The 21,472-nt window shown below is 43.9% G+C and overlaps 2 protein-coding genes across 2 annotated transcripts; one reads left to right on the forward strand and one right to left on the reverse strand.

The window, feature by feature from the left end:
• Window positions 1-94: 94 nt before the first annotated feature.
• Window positions 95-16,539, reverse strand: LOC139824722 (uncharacterized). The gene is made up of 2 exons (XM_071797266.1): window positions 13,410-16,539; window positions 95-7,811 (listed from the first exon to the last, which is right to left on the reverse strand). Exon 2 carries the CDS (start codon window positions 6,761-6,763, stop codon window positions 1,487-1,489), a length of 5,277 nt encoding a protein of 1,758 aa, XP_071653367.1. The 5' UTR covers window positions 6,764-7,811; window positions 13,410-16,539; the 3' UTR covers window positions 95-1,486.
• Window positions 16,540-17,163: 624 nt separating this feature from the next.
• Window positions 17,164-18,398, forward strand: LOC139824717 (craniofacial development protein 2-like). Its single transcript, XM_071797260.1, has 2 exons — window positions 17,164-17,315; window positions 17,384-18,398. Exons 1-2 carry the CDS (start codon window positions 17,164-17,166, stop codon window positions 18,396-18,398), a joined length of 1,167 nt encoding a protein of 388 aa, XP_071653361.1.
• Window positions 18,399-21,472: the final 3,074 nt, after the last annotated feature.

Raw genomic sequence — 21,472 nt, forward strand, 5'->3', positions numbered from 1 at the left:
CAACATCCCTCCCCCTTTGAGAGAAGGAAACTACGGTCTGTAGTTTTCGCTACAATTTTTCGCTGCTTATCCTATTTCTATTTTTATTAGGGTGGTTTATTTTCTTTATTTGTTTCTGAGGTTACATTCTTCTTATTTTCTAGTATAGTATCGCTGAGTCGCCCTGTACGTGCGGTCGGGCGCTTGCTCGTTTCTTATGTCTTTTTATTACATAGATGATTATTCCTACTATGCTTAATATAATTATTAACGTAAGTGTCGATCCTACGGGATATGACATAGGGATTTTTCCAATTCTTTATTTATGTCGCTTAGTTCTAGACTTAATTCCATTAATTCGTTCGGATTCCTAATTACAGGTTCTAATCTAATTTCTTTTTTCGCTTGTTCGTTACTATGTTTATTTTTGTTTGTTAGCGTTAGGTTAAAATCTGCTAAGTGCATTTCTATTTGTCTCATAGTCGTTTGTCTTTTTGTTTTTATAATAATGTCGGGTGTGGTTAGTTTACAATTTTCGATTATACTTAGTTTCCCTGTTCTTTCTATTTCTATTTTTTGTTCTGCCTGTTCATTACATTGAATCGTCAGCTGTTGTTTTTTCGGCGTTGAGAATAGCCACGTTTGTGGTTCGCTTAATGTTATCCATAAGGTTACGTTTGACATTATTTGACGTTTCTCGCAGGTGTTTACATATCCTGGCGTTTTTACGTAAACTTGTACTTCGCATGGTGCGTCGGCTTTTACAAAGTATACCAGGTAGTTTCGGTTACATACATATTTTATTCCGTTTCGTTTACAGTCGTTTAAATCGCGTTCCTTTAGCGTTATGTAATTATGATTCTCTTTATCTATTGCTAATATGTTGTGAGTAATTCTTAGGAATGTGAAAATATTCGCGTGGTTATAGACAGGTAATGGTGTCGTTCTTATTATTTCATACACGGGGTATGCTACCACGGGAAATTTGATTATCGTATAAATGTTCGGTTTATCATAATACGCGTTAATTTCTACATAGCTTTGTATCTCGTTCCAATTTTCTAGTCTAGTTTTAAATGGAAAGTGGGATCCACGCGTCAATTGTGACGTTGCCTCTTTTAGTTCGGTTGTTGTGACGTATTTGGCACAGATAATTAATATTATATCTCTAGGAAAAGAAAGACACGTGTGATGTATCGAACAGAATATTGCCGCGCAACGTAACGAACGAACGAAAGTGAGCGAATGATCTCGAAGCCTCGAAGCGCGCGCAAATTAGCTAGCGAGTACCCAAAACTCTCGACTAGAGGCGCGCGTAGGATACGGTCGATAATATATTTCTAACATCCTCCCACCTTGAGTTGTGAGAGGGTTATATACGGTACAACTCAATAAGTCAAACAAATGAAAAGCTACACTTGTACAGAAAAGAAAATTATCTATCTTTGACTATGGCAAGACCTTAAAATAAAAACTTCAAAATAAACGTATCACAAAATGAAAGAATTTAAAATCCTAATCTATCTGGGGTCTTTACGAGTCGGCCGCTCCTAGTCCGGACATCCTTCGGAATCTCGGGGGAAGTAGGTCCCTTGTCTTCCTCCTCAGTCTGGTCCTGGTCGGCTGCATCGACAACATGCCCTGATGTTGATGTTATCATCTCCAACGGGTAGAGCCTCTGGACAGGTCGCACAAGTTCGCCAGTGGCAGTCTTTATTTTAACCACCCTTACAACACCATCTCGGCCAGGGAATACTTTTATCACTCGAGCTAACGGCCAATCCAACCGCTTCAGATTATCCTGTCCTAGTAGCACGATATCTCCCTCTTTGACTGTGGAATAATTTTTCTTGGTTCTGCGTTGAGACAATTGCCCCAAATATTCCGAGCGAAAGCGCCTCCTTAATCTTTCTCGTAGACTCTGACGATAACGCATTCTTCTGTTTAAATTGATATCCAGCTTGTCTAAATCTGGTACTTCACTCCGAGAATTTTCTTGCAGGAACATCATCGGTGTCAGAGGTCTGAGTTGTGTTGGGTCTTCTGCTAAATACGTTAATGGGCGCGAGTTGACAATGGCCTCACAGTCGCATAGAATTGTACTCATCTCTTCATATGATAAACAAGCCTTTCTTAAGGTCTTCTTGAGGAGATCTTTTACTATTTTTACTAAGCGCTCCCACCATCCGCCCCACCAGGCAGCCGTAGGAGGATTTAAACGCCAATCTATTCTCTGCACCGAGCTGAACTGTTGTATTTTACTCCAGTCAATTTTGCGGAGCAAATTACGAGCCCCGACAAAATTCGTCCCATTGTCCGTGTAGACTATTGAAGGTCTTCCTCTTCTCGTGATGAATCTACGTAGGATTTGTAAAAAGGCTTCTGTAGAGAGAGACGTGGTAAGCTCCAGATGAACTGTCCGATAGACAGCACAGGTAAATAAGCAAACCCACGCTTTCTGGGACTTTCTCAAAAACAGTGGTCCTATATAGTCCATTCCTGTGACTTCAAAAACGTTGGCGTCTTTCACGCGTTCATTCGGTAAATTGCCTGGAACTGCATCCATCTTGCGAACTCTATATCTCTTACATATCAAGCAGCCATCAATTACACCTCGTACAGCCTTTCTGCAAGCAAGTATCCAGAACCTCTCCCGTAAGTCGCTCATTGTGGTCTGAGTTCCTGCGTGTTGGAGCTGTTGATGTCTGCACTCGATTAATTTCTTCACCAACGGATGCTTCGGATCCAGTATTATTGGATGTCGAAAATCTTGTGTATCTTCGCGGTTGACCACAGGTGATTTTAGTCGTATCAACCCACTCTCATCTTCGTACACGTTTAAGGTGCTTAATCTTGACTCCTCTATACCTTCAAATGATTCTTGCTGACTTAACTTCAAAACTGCAAGCTCAGCAGCAGTAAACTCTTTGGCGGTCAGCTCATTTGAAGATCTTGAAGTTCGTGAGACTCGACAATTGGAAATGAAGCGAGTAATCCATGCCATAACTCTTACTACTTTCAGATACTTGGACTGCTCCCCCATGTACCAACCTTTTTCGGGTGAGCACGCGTTGTTCACCAGTATGTTGTCCGACGAGATCTCTTCTTTACTTCGACGTACTAATCTCTTCGTTTCGCTGTCAACCTCCGCCTCATTTATGTCGTATTCGCTTGAAGGCCAATGTTCTCTGGATAGCTTCAGCCAAGCCGGGCCCTCCCACCATCGCGATTCTACCAATTGTTTAGCTTTGCATCCTCGCGAAGGTAAATCAGCAGGATTCATAATCCCAGGCACATGATGCCACTGACTGGGATTCGTCAACCTGCGTATTTCCTTTACTCGATTGGCTACGAAGATGTTCCATGGTTTATTTCGTTGTATCCACGCCAAGACTGTAGTGGAATCTGACCAAAAGAAGACATCTCCTTCGCAATCCAAAGCATTCTTCTTCGAGAACCATAACCGAACTCCAATTAAGGCAGCAAGCAATTCCAATCGAGCAATTGTTAATTTGTCTACTGGTGCTACTCTAGATTTAGCCTCGATGAGCTGTACATAAACGTTTTCGGATTCTTCTGATCGTGCGAATAAAACGGCTGCGTATGCATCTTGACTTGCGTCCACAAATACGTGGAAAGTTAAGTTTCTGGACTCTTCATTTTCTCGAAGAACCCGACGTAGAATGCGTAATTCCCTTAGCCAATGAAGTTGCTGCTGCCACTCGTCGAATTCGCTCTTTACGTCCTCCGGTACTTCCGTGTCCCAACTAAGTTGGATCTTCCAAAGTCTCTGTAACAATAGCTTAGTCTTTAAAAACACGGGGGATGCTACGCCAATAGGATCAAATACTCGCTGAGCTGCCGACAATATAGTTCTCTTCGTGACTTGTGATGTTGTACGCGGTTCCAGTAACGACGGAGCCAACCCTAGGGTATCGTCTACTTTGTTCCACAGTAGACCGAGAACTGAGGTCGTCATCTCTGGCTCGGCTTGTCCGGTATATTCCCAGCATCGTAAGTCAAATTTACCTTTAGCCATAACTTTCTTCGCCACATCTTCGAATCGACGTACTTCGGCCTCCGAATCGACGCTGGTTACACAGTTGTCCACGTAGAATGACTTTAACAACTGTAATATAATCATCTTTTCTTCTTCCGTTTCGACCTCTTGTAGTAGTTGCTCTAAGTGGTACTCTATAGTCCCTGCCAATAAAAAGGGACTGCTTGACACCCCGAAGACTACTCTTTTATGTCTGAACACGTCTATCTCTTCAGAGCAGTTCTTCTTCCACCAGAGAAATCGCAGTACATCTCTATCTTCTTTCGAGATACTTATCTGCAAAAAGGCCTTGCGGATATCTGAGATTACTCCAATTTTTCCTTGTCTAAAACGTAGCAATGTATTTGGTATTTGCTCAATTAAGTTAGGGCCTGTTTCCAAACATTGATTGAGCGACACTCCATTCTTCCCAGTAGCTGAAGCGTCAAATACAGGCCTTATCTTCGTGGTGCTGTTTTCCTTAACCACATGTCTATGAGGTAAGTAATAACTTTCTTTTTTTACTTCTTCCTCAGGAACCCTTTCAATGATTCCTTCTGCTAGCCATTCATCGAATACTTCTTGATAGCTATTATAATAACCTTGACTCTTGAGTTTCTTCGTGGTAGATTCAAGCCGACGTTCAGCAGCCTCCCTGTTGTCAATTAGTGGTAAATGACCTTCCTTCCATGGCAGTAGAACCTCATATCGATCATCAATATCCAACTTGATTGTTTGCAAAAAGTTCTCTTTTACGTCTGCTTGATGCTCATCCTTTGTTTTCTTCAAAGCAGGATCTGTAATGCCGAGTGTATACAGACTCCATAAATCTGCTATATTGGCCTCCTGATTGAACATGGATATAATCATAAGAGCTGTATCTTTTTCTCGCTTCGATTGGATGCTCGTTTTTCCCATCAAAGTCCAACCAAGCAATGTTTCCATAGCTACAGGTCCGCATTTCAGTTCTCTTCGTCTGCCCGTCAAAAGTCTACCTACGACATCCGCTCCAATTAATAAGGCGATAGGTTCATTCTTCGCATCAACATCAGTAAGCTTTATCCCTTGTTCTTGTAGCTCTTGCAACCATGGTCCTTTGCCTACAGAAGGGACGTTTTGACAAATTATACGATGATTTAATGCCACGAAATTACAAGAAAATGAGCCGTCCAAACTTTGTATATGGATGCGGTATCCCTTATGTGACTGCGGTTTTGTCTTCGAGCCGCCGAATAACATGTGTACAATCTCTTGTTCACCTACAATCTCAAATCCTAATTCTTCAGCGTGAGAATCGAGTACGTATGATTTATGTGATCCTGTATCGAAGACGGCTCTGATTATTCGTTCTCTTCCTTGATTGACCAGCTTCACACGAATAGTTTGTAAAAACACCTCACAATCGAGTGAAATGTTCGCGAAATTGGCTTGCTCCTGCGTCTTGACAAGTTCTTCCGGGTGACTTTCCGAGGTCGCACTCGTTGTCATATTGCGACACATGAGCAATACATGTTTCTTGCCGCACCATGCGCATTTTTCCTTGTATCGACAGAATTTAAAACTGTGCCCTGTTTTTAAACAATAAAAACAGGCACTTTTCTCTTTCACAATCTTTTGTCTTTCTTCGTAAGACATTTTCTTCGCCTTTCCACACGAAGCGCTCTCGTGATTTTGTCCGCAGAAGATGCAGACATGCTTGTCTTCCTTCGTCGAAAGAAGTCCGGCAGCGGTAGGTATCGCTTTAGACTCAGCCTTCCCTTTCTTCTTTGATTTGTCAGAATTTGCAGCTTGTTCCTCATTCAGGCCGAATCCGCTTACCGCCATGGCAATTCTTTCCTCGCTTAACACTTCGGCTTGAAGGAAAAGCATTAATTCTTCGAGACGTTGTTTTGATGTGGTTGCGTTAATAGCCTTGGGATTCCTTTCCCATATGCGTAGGAGATCTTCCGGAAGTGATGATTCCACCAGCGGGTAGAGCATCGCCGCACACATCTCCGTTGTGACTCCTAACGATTCCAAAGCTCGCAACTGAGTCTCGAGTCTATCATAAACTCTCGATAAAGACGTATTAGTATTTGTTTGTGTTTTACTTAGTACTAATTTAAGCATTTCACGTATATAAACTTCTACAAGTAAATCTTCTCTACCAAATCGATTTTTCAGGCTCGTAATTACCTTATCATAATTTATCGCTGTCGGTGGGAAACTATTAACCAATTCATATGCTCGCGAGTCTTTCACCATTGCCTGTATTAAATATTGAAATTTATCTTCCTTGGTGATCGACGAATCTTCATGGATGTTTTTGAATAGGCTCCAAAATTGCAGCCAGTCTTTAAGCTCTCCACTAAATTTCGGCAGTTCTATTTTAGGCAATTTAAAGGTGCGTGCGTTATCTCTATTAGCCTGCCCTGCCTGAGCGATATTCTGTGCCGGAACCGCCGGTTGCGTAGGGTCTACTATATTGTTTACTGCAACCTTGGCTTGTTGATACTTTACTCGGTATTCGTCGGATGTCTCAGTCTCATTCATAAGCAGCTCATCACTCGCGTCGTCGTTAATCATAACCTCGAAAACTTTTTGGTTAAGTTCCTCAAGTTCGTTCGCTTTTTCTCTTACTAACGCGAAGCGTACCTGTATCTCTTGTAATTGCGGTGTTCCTCTCGCCAATTCTGTATTCAGGAGTCCCCAATTGCGAGTAAACGACGTCCGCACGACTGCACGTGTCTTCTTCAGCTTTTCCATCGTAGCGTATAACCAGTTCTCTGTCTAACACTTCTACGTCACGAATACTAGAATCCTGTCACGGTCGCCAAAATGTGACGTATCTGGCACAGATAATTAATATTATATCTCTAGGAAAAGAAAGACACGTGTGATGTATCGAACAGAATATTGCCGCGCAACGTAACGAACGAACGAAAGTGAGCGAATGATCTCGAAGCCTCGAAGCGCGCGCAAATTAGCTAGCGAGTACCCAAAACTCTCGACTAGAGGCGCGCGTAGGATACGGTCGATAATATATTTCTAACAGTTGTTATTTTTTCTATTGGTAATAGGCGGGTGAGTATGACTCCTTCCCGCGAATATGTGAGGTAGTCTATCGTGTCTTTCACGTCTTCTATTAGATCCTCTGTAATTGTGGTTAGTATTGAAAGCTGTTCGTCTATTTCTTCTCTTCTGGCGTGCTGTGTCCAGCTGTATCCGTCTCGTGACGTTCGTCATCAGTTGTTCGTTGTGGTATAACAATTCTTCTAAGGCCTCCATGTGGCCTATTGTGGCATTTATCACCTTTAATTGACTTTTTGCGGTGTGCCGTAGAGTCTGTTGCTGATTTTGTATCAGTTCAAGCTGCTCCTGTATGTGTTTTGCGTCGTCGGCATCCATAGTGCCGAACAGCGTTTTGCTGATCATGCCGATCGCGTCTATTAAACCTCGTTTATTATTATTTGTTTTATATATAGTCTGTAATCGCGTTAATAATTGCGTTAATTTTTTGTTATTTTTCTCTATCGTATGGAGAATGTTTTTGCACGTCTGCTGCGTGTCCTTTGCGATTATCGTTTTGCATACTTCTTCGGCTTGCTGTAGAAATTCCTGAAGTTGGTGATATCGGTTTCCTAGGGCTGCTACGTCGATTTTAATCGCTAGTTTCCATGTAGCTTCTACCTGTTGCAATTGTCCGGTTCTCTCAAAGTATATTCCCGGCTCGCTGCTGAATTGTCGTATCTCGTACGATGGTGCTGTCTCAGGTTTCGCTTTTTTCGCGAAGTGCTGGACGACGATCAGCGTCCTGTAAGATAAGAACTCATGTTACTTTTCTTCGAATTTTTTCTTGGCTTGGTTATGCCTTCTCCTGAATTTTTGTTGCGCGTTTAGTCGCTCTTGAGGCTTAGATCTGAGCACATATTTGTTTGCGCTAACTTGTATAATTGTAAAATGAGGTGCAGGCTGTGTGACCGCTTTTTTGTTCCGTCGACGTGCGACGCATGTTGGCGCACGTACTGGCTACGCGCTGCTCGTGCGGGTGCCGTGAGTGTGGGTGCCGCGCTTAGTGCGCGGGTGGCGGCGAATTTGGGTTCGGGGTCGACGTCGCCCCCTCCCTCCTATGCGGAAGTGTTGTTAACACCCCCGGGCACATGGGTGCCCATCATGCCGCTGGAGATCACGGTGGACGTGGCCACCGGTCGGCGTGTGGTGCGGATGGACCGCCGCCGCGCCGTGGTTGATGTTCGGTAAGTACTTATTATCTTATTTTCCTTAGTTTTTACTATCGCCTACTTTCTATCGCCTACTTTCTATTGCTTGTTTTTGTTCTTTTGCGCTGTCTTTATTACTCTATGAAGGGCTTTATCCTGTTTACGTGCACTCGCGTCGTTTTCCGTCCCTTTTTGATCGTATAATTTACGTCTGAGTGTTTTTCAATTACTTCGTACGGTCCTATCCACGGGGATTCTAATTTTTTCGATCTCCCTCTACGCACCGTTTCGTCGTGCAAGAGAACTTTGTCTCCCACTCGAAAATTGATTTCTTTTGTCTTCTTATCATACGTCTCCTTGGCCTTAGATTTTTCGTTTCGCAAATGTTCCTTTGCAACTCGTTGTGTCGCTCTTAATTTTTCTTTTAGCTCTTGCGCGTAATCGTCATACGTATACGTTGGTTTCGGTGGTTGCGACAGTGCCGTCGGTAGTGTCGCTCGGTGCCCGTATACTAATTCAAAGGGTGTAAACCCGGTCGCCGTGTGTGGCGTCGTGTTATACGCGAACATTGCGTATGGCGTCCATTCGTCCCAGTCTGTCTGGTCCGCGTTAATATAATGTCGCAAGTATTCGGCTAATGTTCTATGAGAGCGTTCCAATGCTCCATTACTCTCGGGATGGTAGGCCGTTGTTTGAATTTTTTCTATTTTTAATAATTTACACGTGCTTTTAAATATTTCGCTAAGAAAATTCGTTCCTCTATCCGTCAGTATTTTGTCGGGGATACCGTATTCAAAGATAATCTTTGTGACAAATTCTTTCGCGATTGTATTCGCTTCTTGATTAGGTACGGGTATCGCCTTACTGAATTTTGATAAATTATCCTGAAACGTGAGGATATATTTATTTCCGTTTTCGTTCACCGTCAGTGGTCCTACTATATCTAGAGCACATTTTTCGAACGGTTTGTCCGCGGTGTCTGTTATTACTAAGGGTGCTTTATTTTTTCGCGATAACTTGTTCTTTTGACATAGTTCGCATTTATTAATGTAATCTTCGACGTCTCGAGTTAATCCTCTCCAATTATGCGTCAACCTTATTCGGTTTATGGTGCGTTCCACACCCTGATGTCCTCCTACAGGTGCATCATGGTATTCGTATAATATACGTTGCTTCTCTTCTTCTGTGTATTTTCTTTCGCTCTCCTCTTCGTTATTCTCTTCCTTCTCTATCTTGTTGATATCTGTTGGCACATGTCGACTCAGCGCATCTGCGTTTCTATTCTCTTGACCGGCCTTGTGTACGATAGTGTAATCGTATTCCTCTAATTTCAATCTCCATCAGATTAATCGTGATCCGGGGTCCTTTACGTTAAATAGCCAAACCAATGATTTATGGTTTGTCACTATGGTAAATTTTGTTCCATAAACGTATGGTCGGAAGTATTTCACCGTCCATACTATCGCTAGTAATTCTTTCTCGGTAGTATTATAATTTTGCTCGGCTTTAGATAGTACTCTGCTCGCATACGCCACGGGTTGATCTTGACCTATCTTTCCCTGTGACAGTATGGCTCCTATTGCGTAATCTGACGCGTCGGTCGTTACTACAAATTCTTGGGAGAAGTCCGGGTATTTTAATACCGGTGCTGTGGTTAGTTTTTCTTTAAGTATTTCAAATGCGTTTTGTTGTTCTGCGTTCAACTCGAATTTGATATCTTTTCTGGTCATTTTTGTGAGTGGCTTGGCAATTGCTGAAAAATCTTTAATAAATCTTCGATAATATCCGGCTAATCCTACGAACGCCTGGATGTCCTTTACCTTTGTTGGTCTCGGGAAGCTTTTTACTGCTTCTAATTTTGAAGGGTCTGGCGAGATTCCGTTTTCTGTTATTACATGTCCGAGATACGTCACTTCTTTCCGAAGGAATTCGCATTTATCGGGCTGTAATTTCAAATTATAGTTTCTCAGTCTTTTTAGCACTTTAATTAATCTCTTATTGTGCTCTTGTAAACTTGCTCCGTATACTATTATATCGTCTAGATAGACTAAGCATTGTAATCCTACTAGTCCTGCTAAAACGGCTATTATTGCTCGTTGAAATGTCGCATTTTTCAGTCCAAAAGGCATTCGATTATACTCGTAATGTCCGTATTGTGTCGAGAACGCTGTTTTTTCTTTATCTTCTTCTTCCATCGGGATTTGATGATATCCCGAGGCGAGGTCTAGCGTGGTAAAATATTTTGCTTTTCCCAGTTGGTCTAGGATATCGGTTATATTTGGCAATGGGAAGGAATCTTCCTCCATTAGGTCGTTCACAAACCGAAAATCTATTACCACTCTCAGTTTTAATTTTCCTGATGCGTCTCTTTTCTTCGGTACTACTAGCAACGGCGCATTCCACGGGCTCGTGCTAGGTCTAATAATTCCATTTTTCAACATCTCTTTCACTTGTCTATTCACTTCTTCCTTGTGCTTTTCTGGCAAACGGTACGATCGGACGTTGACTGGTACGCTGCCCGCCTTCGTGGTAATCTTATGCGCGACGATATCAGTGCATGTCAGTGGTTCTCTTTCCACATGCGATACATCGCTGTAATCTCTGCAAATTTCCATAATGGTTTTCTTTTCTTCTTCGTTTAAGTGTTGCGTGCGTATCAATTTTTCGACTTTCTCGCTACGCGGCATTGTTTCTTCTGCTTTGTTTACTTGGTTTACTTCTATTTTTTCTGCTTCTTCTTGCTCTAACTCTTCTAATGTTACTTGCGGCATTAGCATTTCGACTGTCTTCTCTGTCGTATTTGGTATGCTTGCTGGACATAGAAAGTTTTCTGGCATCACCAGGCAATTTCCTATGAACACTCCTGGCATTGTCTCTTCTGCCTGTATTATTCCTAGTGAATTTTTATCGGTCGCAACTTGTACTATTGTCTCGCTTCGCGGTTTCAAAACCATTTTCTTATACGGGTATAATTTTAATGTGCTATTCCCTATGCGTATTGAGCTCGACTCGTAACTATATGACGCTCGATGTTTCTTTATAAAATCTACGCCTAGTATTCCGTCGTATTCAATCGGAAAATCATCCTTGACGACATATATCGTGTGCTTGATCTTTCTATCTTTCAAGTCGATAGTTGCTGTAAATTTTCCAATCGTATGGGCTTTATGACCTGTTACTCCTGTAAGGGCCATTTTATCCTCTTCTATCATTGTTTCGCCTTTCAAATGTTTTACTTTTATTATTGATACGGCCGCTCCGGTATCAAACAGTAAATTTATTTTTTCGCGCTTTGCTTCTCGCATGGGCAGAGTGATTAAGTCCAGCCCTGCATGCTTTCGCGGCTTGTTCGTCAGGTGTGACACCTGATACTCTAACGCCGGTCGGCGCTGCTTTGTGTCCTCTTTGTCTTCCTCATCGCTATTCGCGGCTGAATTACTGTCTTTTTTTCTCGGGCCATTTGTTTTCGGGTGAAAATTTTTATTTTGTCCTCGCGGATTATTAGGTTTGTTGTGATTCGTCCTTTCTTTATTTGGTCGACCATTTAACAGCCAACATTCTTCGCGCATGTGTCCTGCCTTCTTGCAGTAATTGCAGACTTTATCTATCGCGTTTACGCGGGGTGTCCTATCGGGTTTCGGTAAGGAGAAACGGTTCGCATATCTATTGGTACGACATTCCCTTCCGAGGTGCCCGTATTTTCCGCATTTTTGGCATTGTAATATCGATCGGTTATCGCGCGGTTGCGGCGAGTACGCATAATTATTTTTGGGACGCGGCGGAATTCCACTCGGCCCGTTTACTTTTTCTTCGGCGCTCGCTCCGGCAATCGCTTCTTGCAATGTTGCGAAATGCTGAGCTCGGACAAGTAACTTGATCTCGTCTCTCAATCCTAATTGGAAATTCTGTAATGCCTGTTGTTGAATCGTTTCTAATATGGTTCGCTTGCTTTCTATGGTGTGATTTCTTCCCTCTATCATGGAGTCGTATAGCTCCATCGCTAGCTTATCGGCTCTTAATCCGAATGCTCTTGCATTTTCTCCGGGTTTTTGCTTGAGTGTATTAAACTCTAGTTGTAAGTGTGTTGTGTTTTTACGGCTCAAATAGCAAACTTCTAATTCCTTCTTTAGTTGTGCAAAATCTCTTATCTCTCGCGTTTGAAAGTCTATCATAGCTCTTCCTTTTAGCTTTGTGCATAGCACTGCTTCTAATAGCGTTCCTTCTTCCATAGGATTTATTGCATATGACGCGGCGCTTAAGAATTCTTGTAATTTACTCGAGGCTCCGTCAAACTCGGGTATCATGTCTCGTGCCTCTTTTAAACGTAGATATCCGATTGCGCGCTCCGCTTGGTTCCGAATATCGTATGACGTTCTTCCGTACGTTATTTCGAACGGGAGGTTACTTGGCTCGCATCTCGCGTGAAATTCGCGGCGTTCAGGATTCGCCGTTTCTAGTTGATTTACGCGATCTTGTAAGTTGCGGATTCCGTTTAATATCTCGTCGAGAATGGAATCTCTATTGTCCCGCGGCGGTCCGGCCCGTGCGGGTATCCGGTTACGGTGATTCGCCGGGGTGCCTCTTTGTGATAACACTCGATTAAGACGGTTTATTTCTTCGTCTATTTCCTCTGGGGTTATCGGCGCGTTGTCATTTACGTTATTCGCGTCGTGGTTGCTATTTGTTGCTTCCGCCATCTCGATTACGTTCACGTGTCTCGGGGCAGAATAATACTCTTGCGGGTCAAATACGCTGCTATCATACGAGGTCAATGAGAACTCTCGTCTGTGTGTTCGCCTACTGGTCGTACTGTCCGCGTCTTCGGATTGTGCGTGCGCGTGTGAGGGGTGGAGTCTATTTTTGTCGGGGCAGTTATTTTGTCCTATTACTCTCGCGTCTAAAATTATAACAGAATCGTCGAATTGGGATTCGCGTTCGATTATGCTGTTCGGGTGTAATTCCGGTTCTGATTCGCTTTCGCTTGAGTAGTACGCGTCTAAATTTCTACGCACGGTTTCGCGATTATCGCTTACGACTTCTTCGGTCGTTTGCACGGGGCTTAACGGTCTATTTCTACGCGCTCGTCGTGACGTCTCGCTATGGAGCCACGATTGGTTTAGTTCCGCAGGTGGATTTTCGTTTTCTGACATTTACGGTAATTGCGCTTTACATAATTTGCTTAATCGACTTACATTACGGTCGCTAGTCGCATGTTGCTGGTCGGTGCTTGTGCCGCCTTATCTGTCGGTGAGCCTCCGTTGAGGTAGGTCGGTGCCTTCTCGGGTTACGCTGCTCGCTTGTCCCTCGTCGGCCGCTACCGTGTTGTCCGCTGCTTTTGAATCTGGCTGCCGTGTCTCCGTTGAGGATGTTGCATTGCCTCACTGATTCACTTATTTTTCTGTTTCAGCTGCCGTTCCCGTCTTCCTGCCACTGGATCCCTCACGCTGCCACCATTTGTTGTGCCCCTTTTTTGGAAGAGGGACACCGGGGATCTTTTATTCCACAGAGGAGGCGGGAAGGATTATAACACACGACACGTTCAATAAACGATACTTTACTTAAATCCGTTTTACAGTTATTGCGTACAAGAATGCCCGTTACTGATCTGCTCCCTGACTCCGATTGCCTTCTCGTCTCCTGTTGTCGCTTCCTTTTGAATCCTTGTCCTGTCCTTCGATATCGCTGAGTTGCTCGATCGTATGTGGGCCGATCGCGCAACTCATCTCTTGCTGATTCGGCGTTGCGTAATTCTTTCGGGCTTTCGCGGTCGCGTTCCCTATTGTTCTTCGCGGTCTTTATTTTTAATACTATTTATTGTTATATTAATTGGGGCCGCAACAGCCGGAAAAGAAAGTTGGCCTGGGAGTCTCGGAGACCCCCGCTGTGCATGTCTACCGCCGCAATGTCCTCTTCAGACATGTCTTTTAGGGCAATTTATTGAGGTTTGTTTTTGGTGAACATGTGGGTCACAGGTTCACTGGGTCACGTTTTTGCGGCGCCATTCGATTATGACGTCGCGCATTATTTCCTTCTTTTCTTTGTCTTCCTCTCGAAAAGGACCGTCTTCTCGTTCGCGTTCTCTCTCTCGCTCCCGTCCCCCGTTCGCGTTCTTTCTCTCGCGCGCAGTCTTTCTCTCGCTCCCGTCCTCCGTTCGTGTTTTCTCTCTCGCGCGCAGTCTCTCTCTCGAAAAGGACCGTCTTCTCGTTCGCGTTCTCTCTCGCGCGCGTTCTCTCTCTCGCTCCCGTCCCCCGTTTGCGTTCTCTCTCTCGCGCGCGCAGTCTCTCTTTCTTATTCATTAATTGGACTACATGCCCTTCTCTAAAAACTAATTTTTAAATATATTGTGACGTGACATTTGTCGCGTCCTCCGCCCAGACGGTAGCTCGGCCGAGGGGAAGGTCAGGGATGGCGCCTCGACTCGGGTCGAGAAAGGTCTACCCGCGTTAACTAACCTTTTCTAGCTAAATTCTGTAGGAATGACAGGTGGTGCCGGAGCATGGGATCACGACCAAATGTAACGACAATAGTCGCGACGAGGGAGGAGCGGGCGCTCGGAGGACGCACGGCGGAGTGGTCGGCCGACGAGCGGGTCACCGGGACCTGCCGCTGGAAAAGCGCCGGAAATGTCTCGCACAGCGTAACACGGCCCCGCCGCAGCTTAACCACGGGTGCACCACCGCGACTGCAGCGCGGGTGGACGACCTGCACGCTTTACCCGACGGCGCCCGGAGGGCCGAGCGGCGCCGCCACGGTCTGATCAGCCGGGCGGGAAACCACGAGAGGCCCGCGCACAACCAGCAGCCAAATCAAACGGGCCGCGGGAAAAATGGCGGAAATCGTCTGCAACGTCGCGAACAGGGCGACACACACGACCAATCGGCGGGGCGAAAGAACCGCGAGCTTGAGGGCGCACGTGCGGGGGCCCGGCGTGGTCCCGCCGAGTCGACCGCTCCTCACTGTCGATCTAGCCGCGGACGAGGAGCCACCCCTGGACGAGCGCCCCGACGCCGCCGAGCAGCAGCGACCAGCCTAACTGTAAGATCTCCACTCCGGTGCTGCCTAATAATTGAGGGCTCGATCTCGGTCGCGACCCGGCGCCAGTAAATGCGTATATCGAGTAGATTACCGTGTGAATCGGCCTGATTACGTGTCGTATTTAGATACCGGCTGCCGCCGTTGTGGATGCCGGGAAGATGATCGCGGCTGTTTGTCGGGACCGCGGGCACGTGGCCGGCCGGGATCGTAGCCAGAAACATTTCTGAAGGCTTTACTCGAACGCTTGCGTATAATCGGCAATCAATTCGCGGTTATCGCCGTGCGTGTTTTGTGAATCGTGGACGGAAGCGTGCCGCGGGCGGTACGCTCCGGTGTATATTGTACTTTTAGTGTTGCGTATTCGGGTATATTGTTGCGTGTCGTGTGCGGGAGTCCCGTGTACGTGTCGGGAGGGACCGCGCCGGGCACCTCGTGGTGTATCGCGAGCCTCGCGGATATTTTGCGTCGCGTGCGCGGACAAATATCGTCGCACTTGCTCGAGGAAAAATCTCGCGGGCGCGCCATTACATGGCGTTGCGTACATTGTGTCGTGCGGGTGAGAATCGTTTATGTCGAGCGTATGAGAACTGTTATGTCGGGTGTATGAAAATCGTTTATGTCGTGCGTATAAGAATCGCCGTGCGTTCGGGATCTGGGGATTAAGGCGTGGGCGGATTAACGTTATTGCGTGGTCGCGCTTATACAAATCGAGATTGCGGGGCTCGCTTGAGAGCTTCGTTCGCGAAGGAAATCTCGCGAGCGTGAACATCACGCACTCCGCGCGTGTGTTGTAACGGCCGATCCGATTACCGCGTTGGTACCGGCCATTCGAGCGATATCCGGCCTTGGTTTCCCGATACGATTTGTTTGTTCCTTATGTGAAATATATTTGATTAATATCGTTTATTGTCGAGCTTTATTTTGTGTGTTGCTTGCGTCACGCTCCCTCTCCATCGCCATCCCTATCACGCGGAACTACGCCCTGAGCTCGCGGCGAGGCTAAAGAGGCGGACGTTATCGAGACGTAGTGCGCGTCTATAATCGCACCTGGCGCCCAATCGAAAGGTATCGCCTAAGACCTCAGATACGGGAATTACGGTAAGAGATGTGACTCGTCATCCTTTTGGAGCTATCGTCCGGCAATCAGCGGGTCAATTTGTAGCCGCGCCCCTTCGGCCAGCGAGACCGAGGGAAATCGGGTTGCAATATTAAATATGTATTGAACCATGCCATAAGAATTTTAATACTTTAAAAAATCAAAATCTTTTTTAAAATAAAGAAGACTAATAATGCAGCTTATATTTAAGTATCTGAAAATATTCTTTAATCTACATAATTATGTATCACAAATATTTTGATGATTTGTAAATAATGTAAATATATTTTATTATATATAATTAAACTATCTAAGGAAGGGAGAAGAAAAGGAAATAAATAAATATTATAATTATTTAATTTTTTGTTTATTTCAAGAAAATTTATAACATAAAAATTAAAAAATTTATAAGTGTAATATATTTGGAGGATCTTCACCTGAAACACACAAATGCAATAATATGATTAATATGATTGGGGACCAAGGGTTCGTGATGCGTAATATATAGCCTCTACGAGCTAAATGTCAACCTCGCCTGCCGTCGATGACTCGGTGGTCCCTGCTCTCGCAGAAGAGGCTCTGGCGGCCCAGTGCCCGGGGGAATAACTGGGTCACCCTGACTTTGGGGGTTTAAATACAGAGTCTAGTTAGCGTTGGGCTGACAACCCACCTAGCGAAATAATATTGTTATGAGCACACTACTACAGCCTCGGATGACGGATGGATTTTTGGTAAACCGAACCCGGAACTCAAAAAAGGAAAATGTCTTGTCTCTTGGAACATGGAATGTAAGAACTCTGCTACAGGCTGGAAAAATGAAAGAAGTGGCTGAGGAGCTCAGCAAGTTTAACTTCGATATCGTAGCCTTACAGGAGGTAAAGTGGAAGGATGCCGGGAAAATAGAGAGGAAGGAGTTCGCGATCTACTACAGCGGAACCCCAAATAAGGCTGGTCAGAAAGGAACAGGGTAAATAAGGATATGAAAAACAAGATCTTGGGATTTGAGCCAGTTAGTGAGAAAATCTGTAAACTTAGGGTAAAAGGAAAATTCAATAACCTTACTCTAGTCAGTATATATGCACCCACGGAGAATAGTAAAGAGGAGGAAGCGGAGCTATTTTATTATATGCTAGAAAGAACCTGCGAGAGCATAAATAGATACGACACATTGGTATTACTGGGAGATTTTAATGCTAAAATAGGGAAAGAGGATTTTGTAAGGACAGTCACGGACATGCATTCTCTGCATGACGAAACATCTCCTAATGGACTTAGGCTGTGTCAGCTGGCGGAGAGTACAGCTTTAAGAATAATGAGCACATCCTTTCCCCATAAAGATATGCACAAGGGAACCTGGAGGACACCGGATGGAAGAACGACAAATCAAATAGATCATGTTCTCGTAAACAGAAGAAGAAAATCTAGCATTCTTAATGTCAGAGTGTGCAGACATGCAAACTGTGATAGTGACCATTACCTTGTAAAGGTCAAGGTAAGGCAGAAAATATCCGGCTCCAATAAAGATAAAGGGAAGAAAAGACTAAGATGGGACGTAGGGCGACTAAAAGTTGAAAAAGTAGTAGGGGATATTTTTAGGAAGAAAATAAATGAACACCTACAGGAGTCCCAAAGTGGAGAGGACATAAAACGGACATGGGAAGCCATAAGGAATGCAATCACTGAAGCCGCGAAATTAGCTATCGGAGAAAAACAGCGCGGTCGTAATGAGGAATGGTTCGATCAAGAGTGCAGAAATGCAATAAAGGCTAAAAATGAAGCAAGGAGAGCGGCGCTACAAAGAAATACCAGAGGGGCACGAAGAGCCTATAAAGAGGAAAGAAGAATAGCGAAAAAGCTTTGCAGACTTAAGAAGAAGGAAGCGATGAATAAAAAACTGAAGGAAATCAATGAACTGCATGAAAAGCGTAATATCCGTGGAATGTATGAGATGACTAGATGGGAGAAGACTGGATATCAACCCAGACTACTTAACATAAAAGATGAACGTGGAAAGATGCTAACAGAAGAAAAACAGATTGCGAACCGTTGAAAAGAGTACTATGAGAATATTTTTAGCCGAAGAGATGAAGAGATGGAAGAAATGGCAGCGCCAAATAACACCAGCAATGACAACTGCGATGATGAAGAAAGCGATCTGCCTGACTACGAAGAATTCTGCAAAGCCATAAAAGGATTGAAGTATATGAAGGCTCCCGGGGAGGACTCAATAACGGCGGAATTAATTAAGCACGCGGGAGAGACTTGCCATAAGAAGATATATAACCTTATTGTGAATATATGGAAGTCTGAGAATATGCCTGAAGAGTGGGCTAGAGGTATCATAATGCCAATACATAAAAAGGGTGAAAGAGCGGCGTGTAATAACTACAGACCAATAACTCTCCTTAATGTAACATATAAGATACTTTCAAAGCTCATAAATAATAGGCTTAAGGATTACGTGGAAAAAAAGGTAACTGATTACCAATGTGGATTTAGACCAAACCGCTCCACTATCGATCATATATTCACAATCAGGCAAGCACTTGAAAAATGTACAGAATATGGAATTGACCTGCATATGCTTTTCATTGACTTCAGGCAAGCTTTTGATTCTATTGACAGGTCAAAGATAGTTAAAATTTTCTCTGACCTTGGTATACCTCAAAAACTTACAAATCTAGTCATGATGACCCTGACGAACACGAAGGCGAAAGTATTGCTGCAGGAAACAACAACGGACGCATTTGACATAATGACGGGGGTGAGGCAGGGAGACAAGCTATCGGCGACGATATTTAATCTAGTCTTACATAGTGCAATTAAAAATCTCTTTCAAAGAGGCCACATATTAAATAAATCGTATCAAATATATGCCTACGCGGATGATGTGGCAATAGTAGCAAGAGATATGCACAAAATGGTTGAGATTTTTGAGAGACTGGAAGAAGAGACAAGAAGGGTTGGACTGACAATAAATGAAGGCAAGACCAAATATTTCAGAGTCTCTAGGAAGGAACTGCCAGGAAAGAAAAACATCTCCATAGGTAATTATAATTTCGAGGCAGTCAAGAGCTTCGTTTACCTAGGTGCAAACATCAGTGACAGGAACAGAATGCAAGATGAAATCGCATATAGAATTATGAACGCCAATAGAGCAGTCTTCTCGCTTAACAAGATATTTAAATCGAGATTAATATCTAGGGCATGTAAGCTGAAACTATATAAGACTATTGTCAGGCCCATCTTATGTTATAATGCTGAGACGTGGACAATATCTGCCGCGGATGAAAGAAAACTAAGAGTGTTTGAAAGGAAAAATCTTAGAAGAATCTTTGGACCAATCAAAGACGAGAATCAAGAATACCGTATCAGATACAATCATGAATTGCTGGACCTGATGGAGGGTGAAGACGTAGTAAAGTTTATAAAGGCGCAAAGAATGAGATGGGCAGGGCACGTGGTGCGAATGGACGCAAAGAGGGCACCAAGAAGGATAAGCCAGGCAACGTGCATGTCGACTAGAAGTCGCGGAAGACCGAGAGCGCGTTGGAGGGACGAACTGGAGAGAGATATAAGAAAGCTTTCTATTGTCAATTGGAGAAGAAAAGCTGAAGATAAAGATGAGCGGAGGGACATAGTAGTGCAGGCCAAGGCTCACCCCGAGCTGTAGCGCCAATGGATGATGATGATGATTAATATGATTAATAAAAAATTCAATATTTTTTATTGAAAAAGCGATTATCTTACCAGATTTCATTTTCCTCCTCCGACGAGGTATCTTCTCCGAAGAGTCTTCGCAACGAGTACGAATCGATTTGACAGTCGTACCATTCTCTGCAAGCACGCCTCTCATCTTGGATCCAACGCATATATTCAATATTAATCAAGCCCGGTATCACATAACTCATCCTCAGCTGTAAAATCAATATATAAAAAATATTACTTTTTCTCAAAACACGCGCGCACGTACAAAAAAATAAGACTCACGTGTTCCCGCGGGATGCGAATCCGCACCCACCGCTCATCCATCAGCACCTCTATATTTAGCTGCATCCGCTAAACAGAAAAAACATATTTTAAAAAACTATATTATGTCACTATACTCTGTCACTCGCAAATCACCATACTTACCCCATCAGCGGGATATGTAATTTCGATTATGCGATCTTGCGCGCGAACCATTTTAATAATAACTTCTTTCGGTCAGTTGTCCGAACGCGTTTGCTTTCGCAGATTTAACAAGACTGAATTCTACGACGGTTGCAGAACGAAACGGGGTAAAATGTCACCAGAGAAAGAAATGGTAACAGTTTAAAAACGGACAGCCCCTTCTAACGAAAAGAAATTAAAATGAAATATGTCTCGCACTACAATGGCAGGCAAAAGTTCGACGGAACATCGACACATGTGAACGCGTTCTTTGTCGCTCGCGTCTCTTCGTTCGCGTCCTCTCTCGCTCGCGCCCCTTCGCTCGCGTTTCTTTTCTTTATAATAAATAATTGGGAGAAGGAAAGATAATTTTAGATACAGTGATATGCATTTTAATATACATTTATTTCTCATGTAATGCATCATGTACAATATTATCTGCAGCATACGCCAACAGTTCACAATCAATAATTGAATTCTTATCATAAAATTCACGCAAGATTCTAACTGCATCACATTTATCGGTTATACAATTTTGACGTAAAATGGTTACAAATTGTTTAAATTTTTCACTTACGCCATGAACATTTTGGCATAGTTGAAAATATACATTGTCGAAGCAATGTTCTAATTCGAACAAGAAGAATACGGTTGACGGTTTCATGTACCGTACAAGCTGGTGGCGCACGATGTCAATTTTACAATATCTGCGTCACGTATTTTAACGAGTTCCAGATCTCGAAGCGCAAGCGATGATGGCCCTGGTGACTGCACGAGTCGCTGAATATCTGCACGTCTTTCGACGAACGTTACCCACGTTGCATGAGACAGAATTATCTGATTGCCTCGGTTATCGCCAATATGTATATCCACAGAGGATATAGGTCTCACGTTGATCCCAATATCCAAATATTTATAAGCTGTTGGTGTCAATGCGTATCGTCTGCCTAGTATACGAACTGCACGACGCTC

Source organism: Temnothorax longispinosus, unplaced genomic scaffold, assembly GCF_030848805.1.
Source record: "Temnothorax longispinosus isolate EJ_2023e unplaced genomic scaffold, Tlon_JGU_v1 HiC_scaffold_53, whole genome shotgun sequence".
Classification (NCBI taxonomy): Eukaryota; Metazoa; Arthropoda; class Insecta; order Hymenoptera; family Formicidae; genus Temnothorax; species Temnothorax longispinosus.

What these genes read in the sequence shown, in the direction of transcription:
- LOC139824722 (XM_071797266.1), bottom strand. Translation starts at nt 6,763, where the DNA reads ATGGAAAAGCTGAAGAAGACACGTGCAGTCGTGCGGACGTCGTTTACT.
- LOC139824717 (XM_071797260.1), top strand. Translation starts at nt 17,164, where the DNA reads ATGAAAGAAGTGGCTGAGGAGCTCAGCAAGTTTAACTTCGATATCGTA. An exon ending in GCTGGTCAGAAAGGAACAGG is followed by an intron (nt 17,316 to 17,383) that starts GTAAATAAGGAT and finishes CTGTAAACTTAG; the next exon opens with GGTAAAAGGAAAATTCAATA.